Here is a 27,027-nt window from a genome sequence, read left to right as displayed (position 1 = left end):
ACAGGTTTTTTAATTCATAATTTTTACACTTTCATGGGGGTCCTGTGCCTCATGTGAATGTGGAGTGCTGACTGTATAGCAATAGTTCACTGTCCCACATGTTGTAATTCAATTTGCAAATAAAAGCTGTGCATAGAAGTCTATATAATAGGGGAAAGTTCACACTACACACACACGAAATCTCCTGTTTGTCAGGTCCTATTAGTGGTATATGTAGACATTACCCCTCCATATATCTGTTTAGGGTAGTTGTGGAATGTAAAATTACATAGGGTTCCAGACAGCATGGAAACCACTATGAACATACAGTCTGACTGTGATTCAGAGAATGAGTAGGAATTGGGAAAATTGGTCAGAAAGGATGTACTGATGCTGTGCCCATGCCATGGATGTACAATCCCAATCGACATGCACTTGATAAACATTTTTCTGGGATAAATTTGTGAATTAGGTCTATAAACACACAATGTTTTATTTTTGTACATTTGCAATATAATATTCATGAGATGGATTTTCATTTTCCCCCTCTTGCAATTTCAATCCACTAAATGTTTTATAAACATTTAAAAACACAACCTGTTGTTTTCTATACCAGCAAAATAAATCACCCAGACCATGGCTTGGCCTTAAATGTAAAACCTATCATCTCTGTTTTATGTATTCAATAATAAAGTGAAGATACTAAGCAGATAGTGTCTCTCCTCCAGCCTCTCTGGGTCTCACATACCACAAGTGGGTTCCACCAGGAGAATTATTGTCATCACTTTCTAGGGTTACATTGCCATTTTATAGCTCTGCTGAGGACCAATACTCCCTGCACACCTTATATTTTGACAACAGAATCATTGGACTAAAATGGTGGGGACAAAGGTCACACTATAGAAGGAAACAGTAACATCTAGCTTTAGGATGTGGAGCACAAAGGGCAATAATGTTTTTCTGGCACTGAAGTTAGAGAGATCCGTTTATTCTTCCTCTACATGTTTTCTTCCTTATGCTGGATGAAATTGCTGTGCAAAATTTTAGCTGCTAGCCATAACTGCTGTGGTGTCCCTAGCTTGCAGACAGTCACATTCTAGAAGGTCTGAGCATTGATGGATCACCGGAGCCCTGTATTGTGCTTTATGCATTTCTTTGTGTTGGTCTGAACCCTGAAGAACATATGGCTGGCCTAATGGATTCTAACTTTGATAAACTCCTTTCGTCTTGTGAGAAGATAAACTGCAGAGAGGGGGAGGGGGAGAGACAAAGAGAGAGAGAAAAAGGAGAGGGAGTAGGTGAGTCAGAAACCTTACAAATGCATACAGGAAGAACTCTGTAGTCTGTTTACAAAGCTTTTGCTTTCTCTACTGACAAATACTCTGCAGAGGCTTGCTGCCAATTGACCTTGTGCAATACTTTAGTTGGCATCTATTCAACTGCCAGGGACTATTTTCCTAGCATTTCTCTTTTTGTCACTGTTACCAATGGCTAAGGTATCGTTATACTTGAAAATGTTCTCCCTCCATCATAGTAAGAAAGGGGCAGAGGAGCATGTAAAAGATGGAAGACTTGGGATGCAGAAGGGCATGTGGAAAACACAGATTGGCAATAGGGAATGAGATATCATCAATATAGAACTTGACAGGGGTAATAAAGACCTCTCCTGGTGATAAAATAATGCCAAGTTGAGACAATTTGAGAATAGAAGAGAAACTAGGAATTTAGCTAGAGCAACTCCTCAAAGATGAAGACAATTATAGTGTAATAGATTTCCTTTCACACTCCTCAGCTTGCCATGAGTATGGGAACAAAGAATCATGCATGGTCTTTAGGTCCATTTTTGACTCAGAAGCTCAAAATCTGGTAATGAGGAAAAGAGCAAATATGGTAGGGCAGTATATTCTCTACCCAGCCCTCACCTCTTGCCAATGGATTTGGCCCTGAAGCAACTCGTATTGTTAGTGATGGCTGGTGACTTCCAAGTCAATGAGAGGGTGAATCTACCTTGGGTTTTGAACTTTAAAGGCGTTATTCCAAGAGATTCAACCAAAAATTCAGATCAGCTTCTTGGTAAGTTCCTTAGATAACTTTATTGTCTTAGGGTCCTTCCACACAGCCATATAACCCAGAATATCAAGACAGAAAATCCCATTGCTTTTAATTGGGTTGTCTGAATCCACACTGCCATATATTCCAGTTCAGAGCAGAAAAATGTGGGATTTTATTTAGCTGTGTGAAAGGGGCCTTTCTTGTAGGATAACTACCAGCTACCACCAATGCTTGTCTTGCTCTGTTTCACTAAGGAGGTAACAATGAAGAGATCAGATTGGTTAAGGTGGAGAATGAACCAATCTGTTTGATTCTGCTCAGACTTTAATTATTGCAACGCAAAATTCATTTTGTTCCATTTCTGTGGCAATTGGCTTTAAAACAACAACATTATGTCTCCATTTTGTATATGCTGTTTCCCAATAAATAGATTTCCAACAGCAACTTCCTTAATAGAATGGTTGAGATCCTGTATTTTACTGGTGGAACATAAATGTCTGCCAGGCATAGCTTTGTTTCTTCCCTTCTTGCTCTTCTGGCATCAGTATGCCCTCCATGCCATTTAGTTGTTGGGGGTAGGGAGGATGGTAGGAGACTGCCACCAACATTGAGTTCTCTGAATATGGTTGCATGAAGAAAACTACTTTGCCAAAGATGTATGAAGGTTTTCCTAGAAGTCCAGGAAGGTTGTGAGGGTGCACTGTACTGGCTTAAATGCCTCTTTCTCAGGCATATATTTACATGAGACTTCTTTCAGATGTTCCACTCCAAAGCCTAGGCTCCTTTTTTGCCTTTCGTCATAGCATACAAAGCTTTTAGCTGCTCTAAGAAAGTGACTGTCCAACCATTTTCTTTCTGTAATTAATATACATAAATGCCATACTGCTATGTCTGGCTATATTACAAATCAGACAGGCAGAAACATAAGGAGCTTAAAGGGAACTAACCAAAGATTTATCAATGCTTCTGATGTTCAGAGCAAGCAAGGCCTTTCAGGAATGGGAGAGAAATGTTCCAAGTTTTTAGTAGCCTCCAATATATAGTGCTTGGACACTCTCACAAGTTTCAGTTGTCTACATCATTGATGCTTTCCTCTAGCCCAGTACGACTGACGACTAGCCCATCCAGTTACAGTCAGCCTGTCATATCTACAGATTCTGTTTTTATGGATTCAGTCATCCATGGCTTGAAAATGTTTTTTTTAAAAAAAAAATCCAGAAAGCAAACCTTGAATTGCCATTTTATATAAAGGACACTATTTTGCTATACCATTGTATACAATGGGTCTTGAGCACTCTCAGATGTATGTGCATGTGTGGAACCTACCCCAGCAGGTACCAAGGGCCCACTATATATGCGCCAGCTGTGATATATTTAACCAGAAAGTGTTTGCTTTTTCTTGATACAACTGCAAGACATGTGCACCTTTAACATGTGATTCTGTAAACTAGGCCCAGTCCCAGCATATGACAACATCAGCAAATGGATTCCAATGGATTCCACTATTACGACTTCATCACACAGGCCACTGGAATCACCACACTTCATGGCGTATCCGGCAACCATCCTCGGGGTGTGTGGGGAACCTGTTGCCCCATGCCTTGCATCGCCCAGCTCGACAGGAAGCTGATTTCATGTGAGGAAGCGTAAACCATGTAGCTTCCCACCATTGCTTCCTGTGCATCACAGGAAGCCTCCCATGTTGCTGCCATACCGGCATATGCCATGGAGCCCCACTGGAAGTTCATCTGCATTGTCAGATGGGAGCTAGCAGGCTCCATGAATCATCTAGGGCTCAACCAGCATACACCACCAGAAAAAGCCCGATCTGATGAGGTCATAACACTAAATGCTCCCATAGATTCCACGAGCACTGAACCTAGTCTGCTACAGTCCTTAGCATTGCTTTCAGCACAGCTGTTTTTATTCTTTCACTGTTCAGTACCATATGTACTGTGTTGCATTGTCAAGGAATTAATTCTTTAAATCATAGAACTGAAAGAGGACCTCCCCCTCCCAACAATTCAGTTTAATTCCCTGCTAGTACAAGACTTCTTTGCTCAAAGATGACCCACTAATCTCTGTTCAAAAACTTCTAGTGAAGTGACACTCCACCTCCTTTAAAGGTGATCTGCTCCATGAACAAACAAATTTTACCATCTGGAAGTTCTCCTTAATGTTAATTGGCAATCTCCCTGCTTATCATACAAAATGATTCATTTGGATTCTATCCTCCAGAGTATCTGAAAACAATTTCGCTCCACCTTCCACATGACAGGCCTTCCGATTTTTAAAAATGGCAACTGTTTGCCCCATCTGCCCAACAAGAGAACAGATCCCATTGTTGGAATGTTGGTCCAATTTTGAGACACTAAAAAAATAGTCTACTTTCTAGCTTCAGGTTACATGGGGCCCTTTTCCACAGATTCAATATCCACTGTTTCTCTTACCCGTGCTCTAAAAAGTATCCACCCCCCTGGAAGTGTTTATGGACCTCTCTGGGCTGGCCAGTGTGATTCTATGGCATGCTTCCAGACCAAATATAGTCAAAGGAAGAATTCACTATTATCCATGGCTTTACATATCCACATAGAGTCTTGCAATGTATCCCTCATGGATAAGGAGGTCATGCTAATCTTTAGACGCGATTCCAAATAAATTCACAATAATCCAACAGCCATGCAAAGCTTTATTTTCCCTGACCTGGAAGTCATTGAAAGTGAACTCTAAACTAAAGTAACTGCATCATAGGCCCACAGTTCCAATAGAACATCTTCCTCTTCCGCCTTATACACAGAGAGGGGATGAACAGTCACAGAAATGAGACTTTGCTCCATGATGATCGGGTGGGAACTGGCTGGTTTTCAAATGATAAAAGCCTTGCTGGCTTCTATGCTTTTTCTGCCAGAGCTGCTGAACAAATGCTTATCCAATCAATTTAAAGCAGGAGAAAGAGAGAATTCAAAGTGCTGCCATTTGGTGCTTTGTTGCCTGTTGAAGCACACATTCAATAAGCCTTTTCCTAGGGGTATTTTCATGGTAGCACACATAACAAAGAACAGAAATGTAGTTCCAAGAGACTAACACTGCCTTACATATCAAGACCTTAGGACAAAAGCCAGTGAGAACAAGAAGAAGAATGGGCAAAATAAGAGTCCTAGCCTCTCATCTGAGGGATGCACTCTTTCCAGGACTAGACTGTGCCTCTTCCTCCCTTCCAGGGTCTTTCATCCATCCTGCCAGGGCCAGGCTCAAAATATTTCACTGCTTGATACAAAGGAGTAGATTGTGTCCCTGCCACCAGTCCACAGACAGTAGGCAACTAGCTGATTCTTACTGGAGTCATGGTGATGGGATAGAATAAGTCTGCTTAAATGAAGTAACACTTTCAGGTGCATAGGTTATTTGGTAGATATTATGAATCCATCCCAAACTGACTTTGTATTTTCTTCCTCTAAATATTAGCAATGTGCTCTGTAGATCACTCTTAAAAAGGTTGATGCAAACAAAATTCCAACTACTTTAAATAGCTCCACATGACAAACCAGTCCCACATGAAGGGGCAGTAACTGAATTGTGGAGTTTTCTCTATGCCACTGCAAACACCTAACATATGAGAAAGATCTTGGAATCTTCGTGGACAACAAATTGAACATGAGTCAACAGTGTGATGCAGCATCTAAAAAAGCCAATGGAATTTTGAGCTGCATCAAAAGGAGTATAGTGTCTAGACTGAGGGAAGTCATGGTGCCTTTGTGTTCTGCTTTGGCTAACCTCTCCTGGAATACTGTGTCCAATTCTGGGCACCACAGTTCGAAATAGATATTGATAAGCTGAAATCTCTGTCTCAGAGCATGGTGGAAGCTCCTTAACTGGAAACTTCTAAACAGAAGCTGTCAGGGATACTGTTGTAGCCCAGCCTGGGATTGGGCTCATTCAGCCAGTGATTGTCCCTGCACCAGCTTTGCCAGAGGACTCTGGGTTTGGGCCTGAAATACAGCCAGTTTTTCCAGAGGACTCTGAGTTTGGGCCTGAGTTGCAGCCAGAGTCTGTCCCAGTGGATTCTGGGACCAGAGACAGAATGGTTATAAGCAGGCATTTTGAATCACATTCCTCCCAGCAGTCAAGGCCAGATCACCAAGTGTCAGATGGACATTCTAGTTTAGAGAAGGATAATGAGTTTGACAGGAGAGCAGCGATAACTCACTGGAGGAGGGAAAGAGAATGTTTGCAAAGAAGCAAACAGTTGTTTTTGAAGCACTCTAATGGGTAGTTTTCTCATGAGAGCAAGACCTTGGGTTTTCCTTAAAATGCCTTGTTTTTCTCAGCCACAGCCAGAGGTGGCAACTTTGCTTATTCAAGAAAGGATCTTTGCTCCATGTTCCTGTATCTTTTGCTTCAAGTATCAGCCTTGCTGTGAATCCAGTGGAATATTCCAGTGACTTAGCTGTTTGAAGTTTATTCCAATCAAGACGTTTGCCTTGGGTTTCATCGTTGACTTTATACCTTGGAATTATTCCTGCATTCAAGTCTTGTTTTCCTGTGCCTTGTTTGTGGATCATCATTGACTCCACGCCTGGAACTACCTTGGAATTAATCCTGCACTCCAGTCTTGGTTTCCTGTGATTATCCTTGATTCATGTCTTGGGAAATAATCCAGTTTTGGATTATGCTCTTTGAAGGTTTTTATAGCCTCTTGTCTCATGAACTTTAGGGCCCTTGCTGTTTTGGATTTAAACCTAATTTACTGACTCTGAACTATATTTTGCTTTTATTTGCTTATAATCATCAATAAACAACTTGCTTGCTTATATTCTGGGGCTTCTATGCAGCCTAGAGATGCAACAGATACTTTGATTGTGCTTTTCCTGCATGGCAGGGGGTTGGACTAGATGGTCCATGTGGTCTCTTCCAACTCTGTTATTCTATGATTCTATGAACATCTTTTGTTTGATTATAGATTTATGATTGTGTGGAATAAATTCACCTTATCAATATGGAGAATATCTGCAGGCTTTGCGGACTTGACAGGTGGATCAGGTCCAATTTGGCCACACAAAACACTATTGCCATCACCCTTTCCCTACTCTATCAGCACAGGGAAGGGAATGAGTCACCTTGGTGTTGCCACTACTGCTCCTTGTAAGCCAAGGAGCTCCCTGTGACTGCCTGGGTAACACTGACTGTTGTATCCGTTGAGGTCAGAATGGAGCATCCACCTGATTAGCAAGAAGGAGGATTCACTCTACCTCCTCCTTGCTGATCACATGGATACCCTGTTATGATCTCAGGAGATATGACAGGTGGCATCAAGGCACTCACAGGGAGCTCCGTGGCCAGTGGGGAGGAGCAGCAGCAACTACAACATGTGGACAAGGAGAAAGGTCAGCAAGGGGAGGGACTGACCTAAGTGGACACATGACCCTGGAGTCAGCTGATACATACTGGATCTGAGGCAGCTCTGGGACACTAATGCCCCCAAAAACATGCCCCATGTAGACACATGCTAAAATTACAGCTTTAATTGGATGAAGGGTCTACTATACACATTTCAGGTTACATCTGTGACTTAGAGGACAAAGAAGCAACTAGTAGCTCATCCACCAATTTTGAAAACATAACACCAAGTAGCAGGGCCTTGGCCAAAGGGGGGGGGGGGGTTAAGGGTTCAACCCCTCCCCCAAGGGTTCAACCCTCCCCCAAACCTGGTTTAGTAATGAATTTTAACTGGTTAACCAATTTATGAGTAAACCTGTTTTTTTTTTAACCTGACACATTTTGTGACCGGGGGTGTGAATTTTTAAACCTCCTCCCCCATCTGGCTACGGCCCTTGCAAGTAGTTAATGAGCTCTGCCTCTAGCCTTCAGACAAAACACACAGATCTTTCATCCAGGTACTTAAGCAGTGCCTCTTTGTCAGCAGCAAGACAAAATGGAGAATCCATGCAATCAGTGGGGGGCAAATCAGTTTTAATAATTGGTTCAAAATGGGGTTTCAATTTGAGACAGAATAAGCTCTTCATCAGGGGAAAATTAGCTCAAAAGAGATTTCTATTCATAAGCATGGCTAACTAGTTCCTGCAAAAAAGTACCCTTTGTGTTGGCAGGTTGGATGTGTTCAGCCATCTTGTTCTGTTACTTGCCTTTGAAAATCCCTTTCTTGGCCGATTTCTCTCATCTTTCCTTACAGTTTTTCTTTCTATAACAGTTCCACTTTAGGGGTCTTTTCCCCATTCTCAAATCTTGGAACCGAATAAAGCAGATGGGGCGTGGCAGGTGGGTAGAGGTTCACAAGCTGCAAATGGAAAAAGATGCAATTTCCAATCTTTCATTCTAGCACTATGTTCTATAATGCTGAACCTAAATCTCAGCTTGCTGTCAGGGATTGCCTATTGATCCTGGACTGGGAATGCAAACAAATTTATTTCACTGAGCAAATAAGGCTGAACAGAGAAGTGGCTGCTTTTGTAAAAAAATCTCCCATTCAGCCAAGGTGTGACTCGGGGATGGGGAACCTGTAGTCTTTCAGATGTTATTGGACTGAAACTGCCATGATCCTTGACCCTCAGGCCCCTTCACACAGCCATATAACCCAGAATATCAAGGCAGATAATCCACAATATCTGCTTTGAACGGGGTTATCTGAGTCCACACTGCCATATGATGTAATTCAGTGTGGATTTTATACAGCTGTGTGGAGGGGGCCTCAGTCACATAAGTTGCCCTTCATGGGAATCACTGATTCCCCATCCTCAAAATAAAGTGGACTTGCTGCTCAACAGCTGTAAGTTCACTCAATGCATAGCTAAATTCACAGCAGAAACAATGCATCCAACTGTTAATGCAGGTCAAGGGAACATGGGATTTACTCCTGGATTTGTCCCACATGTCTACATGTCCAACAGACCCATCACTGTGGCATTTGGCAGTAAGAGGTTTGCTAGCAGTGTTGCATTTTTTGTGGTGTTACACCAGTGTGCCCAGCCATATGACCAGAAATGGAACATCAGAAGCAAGACTCTGGGATGGAGGTAGTTGATGGTGGTGGTGGCAGCAGCACATGTGATTGGTCAAAGGCCTCTAGGGATGTTCCTGAATTGGAGCAGCAGATTAAAGCACCCATATGCTTTAATACAGCTTTATCCAGGAAATGTAGACATATCCTTTGAGACTACAAATGGATATTGGTAAATTAACTCACACTATCAGCACAGGCAGATTTGAATTGTGAATTGAGAAGTAAAGTGTGGGAATCTTACAGTATGACTCCATCTTCTCTTTGTAGCAACAACTTGTTGCCAGAATTTTCTTTTTCATCCCTCCAGTACTTTCTTTCATAGAATCACAGAATCATAGAGTTGGAAGACACCACATGGGCCATCTAGTCCAACCCCCTTCCATGCAGGAAAAGCACAATCAAAGTACTCCTGACAGATGACCATCCAGCCTGTTTAAAAAACCTTCAAGGAAGGAGCTTCCACTACACTCTAGCATACGATGACATGGGAGAATCCATTCTGGGCTGATTCTGTATATTACAAGAATGCCACTGAGCTCTGTTTATTTCATAAGCTGTGCTTTTCATAATTGAGAACATTATTTAAACTGAAGACATGTTTGTTGTAGCAAGCATAAACATTATGCCAATGTTTTCACAGCAATTCAGATGACTGTAGAAGTACAGAATAGTGCAAGGACTTTTCAAACACCCATGTGCATCTTGGAGAAATCTGGTTGGCCTGATGAACAAAAACATATAGTGGCAGTAAAGTCTTCAACAAAACTTTAAAGAAAAGGCTTTGAGCAAAGACAAGCTGGGTGCTCCCTTGGTTCCAGTCTAGGGAGCTTCTGCCTTTAACTTCAGTTCCATTGATAAAGATGCAGGTTGCATATAATGAAAAATATATATTTATGCTAAAATTGCAGTTACTAACAGACTCACTTTCTATAGAAAGCTTTAGTGTTATCCTGCTCAATAGTGACAAATTTTTATGGATTGCTTTCCTGAGAGCCAATACAATTGATCTCCTTGCATCATCTTATACTTGGCCCCTTTACATCATTCCCTTTCTTTAAAAAAAAAAGCTATTGGTCACCTTCCCCCCAGATTAATTGGGGTAACCTCACCCTTTACCCCTCTATCACAGTCCCAACCCAGCCATTTCAGCCCTAAACCTACTGTATTAGTAAGTATGGAGAAAGAAACACACAGTACATGCCCTGAGACAGCTGCATGTGACTCAGGGATTCCATTTTTCTTCAATCCACTGCTTGAAATAGCTTAGGTTTTCTTGATAATAATCTTCCTATATATATACTAGTCCAAGCATTGAGATCTACCAGTGAGATTTATCCTCCTTTTTGTCCTATCATTTTGTATTTGAGGACATAGGAGAGAGGCCTTCTCTACTATGGTAACCTAATTGTCGAATGTTCTCTTTTTGGAGGCCCAGTCAGCACTTACACTGGCCTCTTTCGGTGCCACAATAAAATATGGATTTTATTTTGAAGCTTTCAGCACCAAGGTAACATTTGAGTTTTTAACCATTGTTACGGCTATGGCTTTTTTTTAAATTTCAATTTTATTTTATTATGTTGAATGGTTTCAAACTATTTTATAATTGTTTAATTTTTTTAAAAAAAATTGTTTGTACCTCATCTTGAGATCTCCAGTAGTGGGGAGATATATAAATATTTTAATATATAAAATAAAATAAAACAGTTTGGGGCATTACATTTAAATAAAATGTTTTGTAGCCAAGATTTGCTTGTTTTCCCCCTTTTCCTCCTCATACTTTCACCTGCTCATGCTTTCATTAGATTGTAAGTTTCAGTCCGTCTTTGTACATACTATATTCCACCTCTCTCAGAAGTGTAAGGCTGATCAGTGTTGATCCCATCCCTTGAGTGAATGTGTGCAGCCTACAAAGTAACCGCAACAACTGCCCATAGCAAAGGGTGCCTTTTAGCATTTTAATCTTGAATACATCCAAGATCAGACCTTTGAATCTCATGTGGAAGCTCCCCATCATCATGTAGGCTGCACAAAAAAGGAGGCCTGAAGCTAGCTAGAGGGCTGTGTCATGATAACTGACTGCATGGTTCATTCCTGCTTCTCATCTTCTTTGTAAATTCAGGGGTGGCTTGCACTTTCTCTTCACTGTACAATAAAGAATGTGTTTGAGAGTAAAATGTTGTATGTATATAATCCATAAGCAGTGTCTTCAAAACACCTGTCATGTGTTAAAGCCTCAGACAATTTCCTAGTGAGATGACAGAATGCACTACTAATGGATTTAGCTGCCCTTCTTCTGCAAACGGTTGTGTTCCCCTGCTGTGACCGGCTAGAAGGAAGCATTGGATTAAACTTCATTGAAATTTGTGGAATACATTTTAATTACCTTTTGAAGTGTTTTCAAATGATGTGATCTTCTGCATCTTTTAAAGCTAGAAAGAGTAAAACTAACCTACAGTGTTTAGATTCAGATGTTTGACACTTCAGGCATTCTTCTTTAGGGAAATCCTCCCAATGCCTACCTACAAAATGACCCCCATATCCACGAGGCATACATTCCTGGACTTTACATGGATATATGAAACTGCAGATAACAGTGATGCCTGTTATCTTCAATAGGATGAGCAGTAGAGATACTGAGAAGAATGTGTAGCTTGTACAAAAAACCTGAATTGAATAACTGAATAAGTGAAACCATGTATATGGTTTCTGCAGATGTGGGGGTCATGGTGTATATTATCAGGTTTTGGCTTCTTAGAAAGAAGCATGGGTATGGATGAAACAAGACACTTGTTTTTTTCCTACAAATTAGGTGGAAAGGGGAATTTTGGATGATGGTAGAGCTTCTCAGAAAGGTTTATGGGTAGGGATGGAATAAGCTTCTGTTTTTCTTCTGCAAACTGTGCTGCAATCTCTATCTCTCTTCCTCTCCCCCTCTTGTTCAACAGTTACTGGTACAGATTCCCATTATCTTTTCCACTGATTACCATAAGTGGACGTTAATTGCAAAAGATAAACATCAATGAAACATGGGGCATGGATTTAAACAAAAGGCAAGAATTCCAGAAACAAAGAGTTCAAAACTAGAACAGTAGAGACTGAGAAGAATGTGCAGTCAAGATCCTGGGGCATCACAGCTTGGAAGAGTTACTTTTTGAAGTGAAGCTCCAAGAATTTTCCATCCAACACAGCCAGTGGCCATCTTAGCTGTGATATAATGAGAGCTGTACTTTTTCAACTTTTCAGAGCTCTGAGCACAACATAATAATGGAAGAATTCCCAGATCTGCCAATAGACGACTGTTTAGGAATGGTTCTGATTTTTACACATTGAGTGTCATGCTGGGAACCAACTGCAGGAAAGGGATATTGCCTTTATGCCCTCTTTGTGCCTACAAAGAGGAGGCACAGGGATGAGTGCACATGACGAATCATTGATTTAATTGTGCAGAGTTCTTCTTATGTCAGAGATGAAGTGAAGCACAGAGATTGTGCAAAAAAGCTGATGTCTTTTACATCATCTGAAATACTATACTGTACTTTGTTTTAGTGCAGTTCACACATTTGTTTGCAATTACTTAATTGCTGTGATATCAAGTTTTTTTTCATGTCAGGAACAACCTGAGTCGCTTCTGGTGTGATATCAAGTGATGAATAGCCATGTATAAACTAGCTTTCCATTTACTGCTTAACTGGGGAAAACACAGGAACCTGTATGCACACCAGGAATGTAAATATTTGCATTCTTCCTTCTTATAGACAAGATTGAATAGAATGTGCACTGTTCTCTTCGATGTACACATATTTTTTTTTTGCAGAAACATTGTTTTATGCCTGAAAATATGGGTTTTGTAAAGGAAATAGCTGTTGGTAGGTGTCATTGGATTCTTATGCAGTAGCTCAGGCCCCACAACAGCAGAATGATTAAATAAAAAGGTGTAGTTGTTTTATAGAAATTACATTAAATTATATTTAGAAACTATTAGGAAAACATCCAGCTGATATTTGAAACAGTAACATATAAGAAGTTCCCTTAAGACGTTGAGCCATGGATCAAGTTTGGGTTACCTCAAGATGCATCTACACTGGAGAATTAATGCAGTTTGACACCAGTATGACTACCATGGGTCAAGGCTATGGAATCACAGAAGTTGGAGTATTACAAAGTCTTTAACCTTCTCTGCCAAGGATTACTGGTACAAATTACAGATCCCAGGATTCCATATCATTGAGCCATGGCTGTTAAACTGGTGTCAAACTGCATTCATTCTGCAGTGTATATGCACTCATAGTTTCCTTTGGAATATTTAATTCTCACTCTTTAATGTGACTTAAAACATTTTGCAGATGGTGCCAGGGCATTTCAATCAAGTATAAGAACACTTTTCTCCAGAGAACAAGAAACTTTCCTTCTTCTAGCTACAGGTGCCACAGAGCAGTTGAGGTCTCCTGACTAGTAAGTATTATCAGAGCTCTAGAAAGCAAGCCCTGGTGGGATATAAACTCCACTTTCAAGGTACCTCTTTATCTCAGCCCTAGTAAGAAGAAAACCAACTTCTTGTTTTGAAGATCTAGTGAGCCCTAGAAATTCTAGAGTTCCATGTATACACCTATATTTGATATCAGCAGTGTTTTTGTTTTTGTTCAGTTACACGTGATCCTCTTAAGTCGGGAAGGCCTGATTCACTCATGTCAAGACATACATGGAACTCTAGTTCTCCTAGGACTCACTAGATCTTCAAAGCAAAAAGTTGGTTTTCTTCTTTCTAGGACTGAGACAAAGAGGTACCTGGAAAATGGGGTTTATATCCCACCAGGGCTTACTCACTAGCTATGGTAATGCTCACTCAGATCAGGACTTGAGTGTGTTGGGCCTTCCAAAGAAAATGAGAAAAATGATGATGAAGACGAAGAGGAAGAGGAGGATAATAACAACAAAAAGAACAACAATAACAACATATATGAATAAACTAGAACTGGGTTTTATAAAGCAGCCGCATTAAAAAAATTAAAATACAAGTTTGAAGAATTCTAACAAGGAGCACCAATGCTCTTTTTGGACGTGTTCCTCACTGACATTGCAAACTTTTCTTCTATATTCTTTTTCTATTATTGATCACTCCTTTAAAATTGTCAGGAAAATCATTAGCATTTTCCCCATATTTCCTCTTCATTTTCATTGTGCAAACCATTTTGTGCAAAACAACCCAGATCTGGAGGACGACGACAAGTTTCAGCACAATGTTTGTACAAAACACTTTTTACAAAAACAGTGTCCAAGATTCAGCATTGAGAAACATAGCAATGGAGACATAGCTATGACATCTCCCAAAGCTACCTTCAAAATCCTATCATTGACATTTCACAGGTCCCATACCATACTTCTATTTCTGAAGCATTGGAGAGCAGGGTGGTGCGTAATGATGCATCTATGAGGCATGCTTTCAATATGCTACAAAGACCCCAGTGGAGTCCAATCAAAATCCTGTCACAGCTGTCTGTCTCAGCATGCCCTGAAACCAGGAGAGAGCTGGAATTGACATTATTCGCTGGGACATTCTACAGTACCTTAGAAATGGCTGTGTCGGGAGATGTGAGGCTTCAAAGTGGGCTACTGGGGACACTTTTCATCATTGTAATCATACAACAACCGTAATCATAAAATGGAATACTTAAAATGTCATAAGTCAGGTTTGTAACATCACAATTATTGAAAAGCATGCCAGCCAATGGTTATTACAGAAAGAGAATTTTTGGAAAATGCAAAAGAAAAGCCATCAGAAATGCACAAAACCTCTTACAATCTTATCTACAGGACAGAAAATTCCTGAAATGTTTCATTCTTATCTGTGAGAATAATAAGCCAATATTTGCATGCTCACTATCATGTGCAAAGCAGCAGGTCCCTCTGCTCACCTATTGTTGAAATATTGCTTAAATCAGAGCTCTTCTCTTTTTGAAAATATCTAGATTTTAAGGTTTTTTAAATGAAGCACACTACATTTCAATATTTTCTTTGTCATGAAAGAAGCATAAGAATGTTGGTGCCTTCACTGCAAAGCAAATTTTAACTAGATAGATAGATAGATATACACTTCCTACTTCCTGGACTCTAAGTGGTAAGAAATGCTAGGTTTTGATTTCTTTGGTTGAGAGAAAACTAGAGATGGATTCTTTGAAATATGCAAAGAACAAACATGCTGCAGTAAACAGATGGCAAACAATTGCAAATTCAGTATCAGATTCCCAAATGTGGCTGCCAGTTCCCAATCTGAATTCCAGTATTCCACTTAACTCTATGCTTCCACTTTCCTCCTTTTTCTCTCCATCCAAACTCTAATTCCACAAGAAAAGTATTTGTGATACATTGGTGCTGTGCAGTGGTGTCATGTAGTTAGTTTATTTATTATGTATTTATTTCTCACATTTATATCCCACCCTTCTCACCCGAAGGGACTCAGGGCGGCTTACAACAGTGGCAACAATTATATGCCCATACAAACCAATATAAAACAGCACATAAAACAGTTAAAACTATTAAAATACATTATGAATTAAAAATATACATTTCAAACATAAAATCAGATCCGTTCTTCCTCATGCTTTGTCCATAGTTCAGTAGTTACACCAGCATTTGCAGAAGAAAGGACTGAATGTATGAATGAATGTATGCCTTCAAGTCACCTGTCAACTCATGAATTTCATAGGGTTTTCCTAGGCAAGGAACACTCAGATTGCTGTTTTCATTGTATTCTGTTACTCTTATTGTTTTCTGTTATCTACCTTGAATTGTATAAAGGAAAGTTAAGGTCTAAACATTTAAAATAATAAAGTTACTTGGCAGAATGCTTTGGTATTAGAATATGATACCTAGGTATGGAGAACTTCAAAAGGTTTCTTTATGTACAGCCAGGCTCAATAAACATAAAGCCAGGATATGTATTTCCATTCCATAGTAGGGAAATGTGGGGGGCAGCTTTACCTCCTGAATCTGCACTTAACAGACAGCTCATAACCCATTCCAAAAAGACAATGGTCGAAAATGGGCAATAATTGCAGCTGGAGCTTTATGCAATAGCTCTATAAAAATAAACCACACAGTACCATGGAACTCAGTTCAAAGGTGTTTACAAGAATAGAGATGAGCCTCCGGCCTCCTACTGATTATCCCTGCAGCTCCTCTATTAGGTAAAATTGCTAAATCTATACCAAGCATTGACCAGTCCATATGCCTCGTGTGGCTATTAACAGAAAAGAACAGACAAGGAATCAGTAATGATGAGTGATAAACACAAAATGATTAATTAGAACTGACACCCAGAGCTGTTATTCTGCACACTTACTTGGCAAGATGTTGCACCTGACTGCTGCAGAAAAGCTACTAGTGTGATTTCAACACTATCAGAGCTCCATATTGGGTCACTGGAACTAGAATCGTCATTTGATAAATTGTCAACACAAATGAACATTTGGAGTCTGAGTATAGCATCCCAAGAAGACTTATCTACCAGAATTCCCATGATAGATACCAATAATAGAAGAGGGTGACATGACTACACTAACCCTTCCCACACTACCTGCGAGAGATCAGTCCTGCCATTGCCTATACCAGTGGGTCTCAACTTGTGGTCCCCAGATGTTTTTGGACTTCAACTCCCAGAAATCCTAACAGCTGGTAAACTGGCTGGGATTTCTGGGAGTTGTAGGCCAAAAACATATGGGGACCCCAGGTTGAGAAGCACTGGCCTATACTGTTATCATTCGCTCATTCATTCATATCCTGCCTTTTTCCCAAGAATGAGATTCAGGAGGGTTTATAGCAATTAAAGCAACCACAAATAAAAATACAAGTAGATAAAATATGGAAACACAGATTGTGTTCACTCTGTATAATTATAATGGTTTGACCCCATTTTAACATCCATGACTCAATTCTCTGGATTCTTGGATTTGTGGGTTAGAGTTCTGTTTCAAAGAGCTCTAATCTTACAGATCAGGGGACTGGACTAGAGGATTCTGAGGACCTTACTAAACTATAAATACTAGGAATTGATACAGTGGAACCATAGTAGCTGAAGTAGTATCAAATGGCAATAAATATGTAGTGTGGATAAACCCAGTAAAATTTATAAACATTTTAAAATATACATTGAAGGATGATGATATTAATGGCAATGGCGATGATGAACAACTCTTTATTCAAAGCCCTTGAACTTGTTTTTCAAAAAGGCAGCTGATGGAAGGAGAGCAACCAGGAAACCAAACTGGCCTCCTTAGGAAGGACATCTTAGAGCTCTAATGGTCAGATCCTTGCTTGGAAACATCTCCATTTTTAAAAAAGGAAAATAATGACTAATCATTAGAATGACCATAAAAATGTAGCTCTTCGGAGACTAAAAGAGAGAAAGAAGTAGGTAGCATAAATTTTCATACACTTTGGTCTAGGAAAGCTTATGCTATAAACTTCTTTCTTTCCTTTCATTTCAAAGGTGCTATAAAATCTTCTTGCATACTTGTCCAGACAAATACAGTGATGTCTTTGAATTTTACAACCACAGGTTAGCCTTTTTATTTTAAAAATGAGGTCCCAAATTGTTTCTCCATGTACCTTGAGAATAAATACCACATCTAATTTATGCATTATGTTTTGATGATGTCTTTCATCACATTTCACGCTTCTAATCCCAAATGAAAACATCAGATCTTGGAAAGTTATTTTCAAAGCTAGGTTTGATGTTGACTGTTTTTCAAAGCAGCTCATTTATTGTTGTTGCATGTTGTTTTATGAGTAAGGTGCTAGTAATATTTTGATAATATGTTAATTTTAAATTATTTCAAAAGATAAAATAGCCCAAAGCCCTACAAGATAAGTCCTGTTTTAGAAGTAACATATTTTGGTATACCAAAAATTTATGATGTCATTTGTTATTAGATTATATCAGAAAAAGAATATTGTTAGGCTCTTGTTACCTCTACAATAACATAGTCTACATCTGTTTACATATAATACATTGCTCCAAGCTTTGGTGATTCCAAGGAACACACAATTCCTTTGTTGCCACAGCTGTATTGACTGCTTGTTTCCTGACAAAATCTAAAGTACTGGTTATGACCTTTATGACCCTATAATGCTCAGGTCAAGATTATTAGAAAGCATATATCCTCCCATAGGAACTTGACTGTGTTTGGAGGTCTTCTGGAGAGGGCCTTCTCTCTGTCTTCACACCTCTCAAACTCTCTTCCCAGCAAAGTTAAAATGGTACTATCTTTGCTATCTTTCTACAGGCAAACAGATACTTCCTTTTCTCTTGGATAGGCCAAAGGGAAAAAAGCTTGCCTAATGTGCTGGATTTTCTATTTGCTCTTTTCCTTTTAATGGTTTGTATTTTTAACAAGTTTTTTGAGTACTTCTCCTTAGTTACCCCATGTATATTTAAAAAGGCCAAAAGTCAAAATCAAAATCAGATTATGATAAGCAAAACAAAACTATCAATTATAAATAAGCTTAAGCATGTGACTTGTCGCATATCATACACTCTCGGTGTACAAGGCCATGATTTTCCAGGGTCTATTGTCATTAAATATAATGTGTTCATTCACATACCCACACTCACATACAACTTTCTTTTAAGGAGTGTCTGAGTAAAGATTATATGCTATTGCTTTGCTGTGGTGCATGCACCAAAATTGATCCTTTGCATTTATGCCTCTGCTTTCTGCAAGGTCTTTGGTTTTTATTATACAATCTCCCATAGGAACTGCACTGAAGAAAGGATGGGTTATATTGATTTTTTCATTCTTCATGACGAACCTTCATTTTTCTTTTCTCACTCTATGAAGTGTTTTTTTTCTTCCATAAATCTATTAGGACACGACATAACAATAAATTTCCTTCTTTAAATTTAGTTTTTCTTCTTTTTCTTCTTTCTTTAAGGCAAGAAAGTAATCTGGGGCACAGTATCTCAATAAAACTGAAGATTATTATCTTCAGTATGACCATGCTAGGTGTTATATAGTAGAATATTTTGCACAACCATCAACACCCCAATTTCAGGGTAATAGGCTATCCATCGGGTTTTTCCTTGATATGCTAGTTTTCTACATCTGTGCATGTATATATATCTATCTACTTCTAAAGCTGAGAGTGGCATGTTCCAGGGTTTTAAGAGCCATTTTACTGGCTGGATGAACTCCAGGCAACAGAACAGCCCCTCCACATAAATCCCAAATGCCAGTTTGGAAAACAACATTCCTAAGTTGTTGTTATGTGTGTGTATTTTGTTTTAAAAAATACAATTTTCTAAGTGGGAGCTCACTTCATTTTAAAGGCAAATCATGGTTCCCAAAGGCTTCAAGAATCACAGTTCTCATTTTTGAACAAACAAAATGGACACAGGCTCTTGGGTGGGATCCTGGAAGTATATGACTTTATAGTAACATTCATGCACCTCTGTTATTGAGGAGTCATCTAAAATGTCTGGTTGCTTCATGGGAAAGACAAATTACTCACCTCTTCCTTATTGCAGCAGTTGAACTTTATTTCAACCAGAAGGGCAGGCTAGAGTTTCCCACCACAGCTGAGGACAGTCAACTTCCCTAGACATATTTCACAGCTCTGTCCTGAGGCTATAATAGAGGCAATGGCCTGGGGCATTTTCACACTACACAATTCTAGTGTAGATTTCACTCTGTCATGGCCACAACCTATGCGAACCTGGGTCTACAGCTTAGTGAGGCACTACAGTTCTCTGACTGAGAATGCTAAATACCTGTGACTATAAACTGCAAACAGAGCTAGCGTGGTGTAGTGGTTTAAACACTGGACTATGACTCTGAAGACCATGGTTTGACTCTCTACTCAGTCATAGAAGCCCACTGATTGACCTTGGTCAAGACACATTCTCTCAGCCTCAGAGGAAGACAAAGGCAAAAACCAAATTTTGTTAAGAAAACTTGTGATGGGTTCACCTTAGGGTCGCTATATGTCAAAAAAAAGGCACACATGATCGTCATCATTATCAACAACAGCACCCTGCAAATCCAGGATTCAATAGATTGGAACCATTGTAGTTAAAATGGTTAATTACAGCACTATAATTCAGAAGTGTGAAAGAGTCCCTAGACAACTGAAGATGAAATATCAAGGTCAGGAAGCTGACACGGCTCACCAGCCTCCTGCCTTCCCAGTCCCAGGACAGGAACCATTCATTTTCTCAGGGCCCATCTCCCCAACCAGCTCTACTGCATGTAGTTCATGCCTGATTTTGTCTGGACAGTATTTTCTAACTCAAAGACTGCTGCCAGCAGATAACAGTATTAACACATTGAAGCAGCCAGCAATAATCCCCACATGAGTTTTACAGCCTATTCACAAGTGAAACTAAGGGCTCATTTGTGCCTGGAATGTGTCTCTTGTGAAGGTCATTAATGTGGATTAGAAAATGGGGAAGAGTCATTTTACATCAGGCTCATTCTGCCTTCCTTCTCCAGGAATGTGTTATGCAAGAATTCCAGTGTGTGTGTGTGTCCCCACCTCCCTCTCTCTATCTCTCTCTCAGACTACATTAACCTATGAGGCTGCCTATAGAACCCTTCTCTATTATCTGTATTTCAGCAAGGTGCATCTGTGTGAGAGCATGAACACATATACATGAACATTTATACGGGCAAATCTTCTCAGTAGCTGAGGCAATGTGTATTATTTATGTGTATTATTCCTTCCTTTATGGTCTACAAATCAACTACGCCTAGATTTCACTAGAGTCTGCAAGAGATTTTTCAAATTTAAGATACTACTTATACATTTTTTACTATTCTTTCCATTTAGACATTCCAGGAAAGTATGATAAAAGACACTTAGGACCTCATCATATTGAGGTCCAAAGAGCAGGCGATAGTAGGGGGATTTGTCAGGTAGCGTGGTGAATCCAGTGGGCAATGGGGGAAACTGTCAACCCGTGCCCCACATCAGATGCATCCAGTGCTGCAAAGGAGATAGATAGTAAAGTTAGAGACACAATTCCATTCAACGACCTGCCTGCATGTTTGGATTCTACTTTAATATCATTTTGTGTTATTTCTGAACTAATGCAGTGATCAAGCACAACAGTTATTTGCCCCCATGCTTAGCCTACTTTTCAGTTTAACAACCATTTTTAAAGGGGAGGGGGACTATCAAGATCTGAATTAACATTCCCCCAATACCTAAACGTCCAGGGCTTCTCACTGAATCATGCACTCATTGGTCTCTTTTTAGACTCATATACAGTGAGTCCTTTATATCCACAGAGGTTTGGTTCCAGGACCCCATATAGATATCAAAAACCATGAGTGCTCAAGTTCCATTATGGCCAAATGGCAAAATTAAGGCTTGCTTTTGGGGCAGGGGGATGGATATTTTCAAGATGTGAATGATTGCCTTCATGCATATCAAGAACCAAATGTATACAGAAATTTAGCCTTAAGCATACGTATAGCTATATAGATTGTACTATCTCTGAAACCATTTGAAGCAGTATTCTATGTGAGACAGCCAATTATTGGGCCTGCTCCCTTCTTGCCTTTTTCTGCATATTAGAATGCTGTACACAGTTCTCATCACCAAACCTCAAAGAGCTAGGAAAGGTGAGAGGAAGTACAGCTGAATGATCAAGGGACTAGAGCAGTTACCTTTTGGGAAAAGATGTTAATATTTCAATCTGTTTAGCTGATAGGGGAAAGCTAAATATGATAGAGGTCTATATATTAATGCACAATGAAGAAAAAGTAGATGAGGAACATTTTTCTGCCTCTCTCATAAGGGGTCACCCAGTGGATGTAAATGTTCATAAATTCTGAACACACAAGAGTAAACCATAGAATTCACTTCCATAAGATACAGGGTTGTTGTTTTTTCACATCAGGAGCGACTTGAGAAACTGCAAGTTGCTTCTGGTGTGAGAGAATTGGCCGTCTGCAAGGACGTTGCCCAGGGGACGCCCAGATGTCTTGATGTTTTTACCATCCTTGTGGGGGGCTTCTCTCATGTTCCTGCATGGAGCTGGAGCTGATAGAGGGAGCTCATCCACACTCTCCCCGGGTTGGATTCGAACATGGCAGCTTTCAGGTCAGCAACCCAACCTTCAAATCACAAGGCTTTAACCCACTACGCCATCAGGGGCTCCATAAGATACAGTGACTTGCCACTGACTTGAATAACTTCAAAAAGGGATTAGAGCATTCATGGAAGACAGGATTCCCAATTGCTGCATATTACTTTTGTTCAGCTGACTGTTCAGTTCTTTTTCACTTTCTGCAGTGGGATCTAATAGTATTGATTTGTAGACTATGGTGCCTGAAAATTATTTCTTAAGACTTCAATTTCATTTGTAATGTCCATGAGTGAACAGAGTAAGGAGTAAGACCGAAATGTTTCCAAAGACCGGATGCTTCTTTGGCCAAATGTATTGGAGCAGTTGTCACACAATGTAAAGGCATAACAGAAGTCCTACCAGACCTGAGCTCTGTGGTCATGAACTCTAAGGCATCTGTAATGCTGTCCCGCTATGCTTTGACCTGTATGTTTTCTCACCCAAAATTCTTTGTTTCATCTTTTTCAGGTGAAACCTTAAGAGGCAGCTTTGACAATGAAAGCAAGAGAAAGAATAAATCACCTATGGAGAAAGAAAAGGAGGAGCTCTGAACAGACAAAGTAATGCTGCTTGACTCATTATGACCTTTTCAGCTGAGGAACCCTCCTACTGCAGCACAACACATTCTCTTAGCAACTGTAGAAGCATCTAAGGGTGGCAGGGCAAGGGGCTGCTTGCTGTCTGTCTTACCCTTCTCTGTACTTTGTCCATGTTGAGTTCCAAATGTGTCCTGTAAAGGCTTTGACTTTGCATGGAAGTTGGACTTGGCAGTTAAAAATGAGACACTTCCAACTGAACTTGCTTCTCATCTGTATGGCAACCACTGCTGCAATTCCTGTTGTGCCCTGGAAGGTCAGATGCCCACTGCAGTGCGCCTGCCAGATCAGGCCATGGTACACACCCAGGTCTGCATACAGAGAAGCAACCACAGTTGACTGTAATGATTTGTTCATCTCCACAGTGCCTGAAAACTTGCCAGAGGGGACACAAATCCTTCTCTTGCAAAGCAACAATATTGTCAGGGTTGAGCAAAGTGAGTTGGATTATCTGAGAAACCTGACAGAGCTAGATCTGTCACAAAACAGCTTCTCTGACATTTTGGATTTCAGCCTGAAGAACATGCCTCAGCTGCTGAGTCTTCACCTGGAAGAGAATCAGCTGACTGAACTGCCTGATAACAGCTTCACAGGCCTGGCCAATCTCCAAGAGCTTTATCTTAACCACAATCAAATACGTAGGATCTCACCTCAAGCTTTTGCAGGCCTTGTAAACCTGCTTCGACTCCATCTGAACTCCAATTTCTTAAGAACAGTTGACAACCGCTGGTTTCAATTTCTGCCCAGTCTGGAGATTCTCATGATTGGAGGCAACAAAGTGGATGCCATTTTGGATATGAATTTCCGATCTCTATCAAATCTGAGGAGCCTTGTTCTGGCTGGAATGTACCTTAAGGAGATTTCAGATTATGCATTAGTAGGCCTAAAAAGTCTGGAGAGCTTGTCTTTCTATGACAACAAGCTGGTCAATGTCCCTAAGCGAGCACTGCAGCAGGTTCCTGGTCTTAAATTCTTGGATCTTAACAAAAACCCACTTCAGAGGATTAAGCAAAGTGACTTCACCAACATGTTGCACCTCAAGGAATTGGGACTCAATAATATGGAGGAGCTGGTTTCCATTGACAAGTTTGCCTTGATCAACCTGCCTGAATTGACAAAACTGGATGTGACCAATAATCCTAAACTGTCTTATATCCACTCCAGTGCTTTCCACCACCTGCCCCAGATGGAGACCCTTATGCTCAACAATAATGCCCTCAGTGCTTTACATAAGCAGACACTAGAATCCCTCCCCAATCTGCAGGAAATCAGCATTCACAGCAATCCAATCCGCTGTGACTGTGTCATCCGTTGGGTCAATAGTACTGAAAATCGCATAAGATTCATTGAGCCACAATCTACATTATGCGCTGAACCTCCAGATCTAAAGACAAAGCATATCCGGGATGTCCCTTTCAGGGAAATGGCTGATAGGTGTCTGCCCCTCATCTCTGACAAAAGTTTTCCTTCTCATTTAGAGGTAATGGATGGTGATGATCTGTCTCTCCACTGCAGGGCTCTAGCTGAACCAGAACCAGAAATATATTGGGTCACCCCATCAGGCTTCAAGCTGATGCCCTATTCAGAAGATGGCAAATATAGAGTGTACCCTGAGGGAACATTGGAGATCCACAAAATTACAGTGCAAGAGGCTGGGCTCTACACGTGTATGGCTCAAAATCTCATAGGTGCTGACACCAAGAGCATCAGCCTAATGGTCAACAATTCTTTTCCTGTCAGTGAGGACAGGCTTGAGCTGTTAGTGAAGGAAGTCCAGGCCTACCACATTCTGGTTACCTGGAGACCTCATCTCAACACAGTTTCTTCTAACCTCACATGGTCCAGCTTTGATCCTAGTTTGGACATGACAAATGTGGCCCGGATTCCCACAGGCACTCATATGTACAACATCACACGGCTGCACCACAGTACAGAATACTGGGCTTGCCTTCACGTAGCTTTTGTAGACTTGCAAAGCAAGGTAGCCTGTGTCAATGCCAGGACTAAAGAGGTACCATACCAGCACTTGGAAAGGAGGCAGGGTGTTCTAATAGTCCTGTCTCTTTGTCTTTTGCTGCTGACTGTTAGCCTTATAGGCAACTATGGCTTGGGCTCTTTCAAGCCACAAGGTGGGAGCCAGGGGCCCTGCAAATCATGGAAAACAAGCTCATCCTCAGTTCGGGTTGTGTATCCAACTTATCTCAAACACTGGGATCAAGGAAGAAAGGGTGAGACTCTCTTAGCTGTGGAAGTACAAGCAACACCACTGGACTCTTGAAACGTGTTGGTTGATATTTCCCCCCAGGAGAGTGGACAAGATCTGGAGGATTTTTTAAAAAAAAATACCAAATATAAAGGGGGGAACATGGTCAACCACAAAAAAAAAACATGGAGGATGCAGACTACAAAGGCCTAGTGTATCTCTTATCCACCCAAATCACCAGTTTGGCCAAACATTATCCTTTATGCCAAGAAAGACAATCCATTTTTATGAAAAGGAAGTTCTTACAAAAACAGGCAGCATCCCAAGTAGATAGCATGAGCGGAGAGCTCCAAGCCTTGTATCTCAAAGTCCTTCTCCTCATACTCAACCCATGGATCCTGTGGCAACATTCTGTTACAAATATACATTTTGCTCAGCAAACGTCTGGTCCTTTGGAAATACAAAAAGGCCTTCCCTCTGGGGGTTTCTTTGTGTGTACATGTGTATTGCCATCAAGATCTTAAACCGAACCCAGTCTGCTTCTTCTGGCAAACTGTGTGGTTTTCTTCCTGAGGACCACCTCAAAAGAGGCATATCTGAAGGGAAGGCAATCTTATCAGACTCGGGAATCAAATAGCAGTGATCCTCAAACCAAGGAATGCATCTTTGATTCAATTAGCAACATCAATTAGCAGACATGGATTGGATTTCAACCCAGAAGCTTAATTTCAAGGCTATTTTGTAAACTTTTGTGAATAATGTTTAAAAATGAGGAGGGAGGTGAAGAAAAACCTGCTTTTCTGTTGTTGTTTTTTGTAAAAAAAAATGAAAGAAAGTAAGTAAGAAAGAAAAAAACCATAGCAAGAAAGCTTTATGCTAGGTCAGCATTGCTTCAGCTAGATGGTGGCTGTGGGGGGAGGATATGGGGGGATCATCTTTGATGCAAGAAAGTTTCAAAGAATACAGATTTCTTTGGTTGGAAGTGGCTGATCTCCATACTGCATAAATCAAATCATCCCGGGAGACCAAACCAAGTGGAGTGGGCCAAGGGTTGAGGAAAGGGGGAAGAGGATAAATATTCCATTTTCTAACTCTGTCATCGCCTCTTTGTCTCTGATAAGCCAATTAAAACTGCAAATGAATTATATGTGTGTACAGCATGCTTTTCCTCCAGACATCCTCTTCCTTGGTTCCACAGAATCAAAAGTGCAGCAATGGTAATGACATGCCAGGAAGGAAACTTCCATACCCTTCACAGCAGGTATGATACCAGAGAGAGGAAGAATAGGGCATAGGTCAGTTCCTCTCTGTGCTAAAACTCCTAGAATCTATCAGCCAATATGAAATTTTGGAATTGTATTCCAAAATATAAACCTCTCCCATCTTTGTAATCAAGGTCCAATGTCTCTGAGGTGAATACCATACTAGGAAATAGCTGGTGACTAATCAGGTGCTCCCATCAGAGCCATTGACATCAACTGGATATGCTAGGAGAAATTGAAGAACTTGCCCAGGGCTGAATCAGCCATTCTTTTGCCTATGGTGGCATTTTGGAATATGTAATACAGTACTTATATATTGTTGGATTGCAACATCAATCCACTTTAAGGCAGCATTACCAATAGTGATGGATTATGGGAATGCATTCCAAAACCTATCCAACACCACAAGTTGCCCTCTTCTGGTCTACTAGTTAAGGTATGGGTGAAAAGAAGGTCTATGGTAAGCGTGAGGAATATTTGGTGTACAATCCACACAATCCATACTGGGTGATGCTCATTGTAGCTTTGAACAATATTTCACATCATAAGGCATGCTGATGGAAATATAAAGCAAAACATCTTCAGAGCCAAAAAAAAAAAAAAAAACACCACACTCCAATCTGCTGGTAAGTACCTACAATAGATTTGCAAGAATTTCTTATTTCCAGTATTTCACATCAGCAACAAAATGACTTTCTGTTCCTGTGAAGCTCTAAATTATACTGCTAAAGTGAAGAATGCTTGGAACAACCAGAAGTTTATTTTGTATGGTAGTTTTGATGATTAAAATA

At 40.3% G+C, this 27,027-nt stretch overlaps 1 protein-coding gene across 3 annotated transcripts in view; it reads left to right on the top strand.

Moving 5' to 3' along the window:
* The window catches only part of lrrn2 (leucine rich repeat neuronal 2), a 233,818-nt gene extending 207,699 nt beyond the window's left edge, over positions 1–26,119 (top strand). For all 3 annotated transcript variants that reach the window (XM_008109644.3, XM_062978533.1, XM_003220364.4), the window contains one exon: positions 22,644–26,119. In XM_008109644.3, coding sequence (XP_008107851.2) covers positions 22,899–25,049 — 2,151 coding nt within the window. In that variant the 5' untranslated portion in view covers positions 22,644–22,898 and the 3' untranslated portion in view covers positions 25,050–26,119. The remainder of the gene's footprint in view (positions 1–22,643) is intronic.
* The last annotated feature ends 908 nt before the right edge of the window (positions 26,120–27,027 follow it).

The sequence above is a fragment of the Anolis carolinensis genome, chromosome 4, assembly GCF_035594765.1.
Source record: "Anolis carolinensis isolate JA03-04 chromosome 4, rAnoCar3.1.pri, whole genome shotgun sequence".
Taxonomy (NCBI): Eukaryota; Metazoa; Chordata; class Lepidosauria; order Squamata; family Dactyloidae; genus Anolis; species Anolis carolinensis.
The sequence above is the reverse complement of the archived record's forward strand: the minus strand, read 5'-3'. Positions and strand labels throughout refer to the sequence as shown.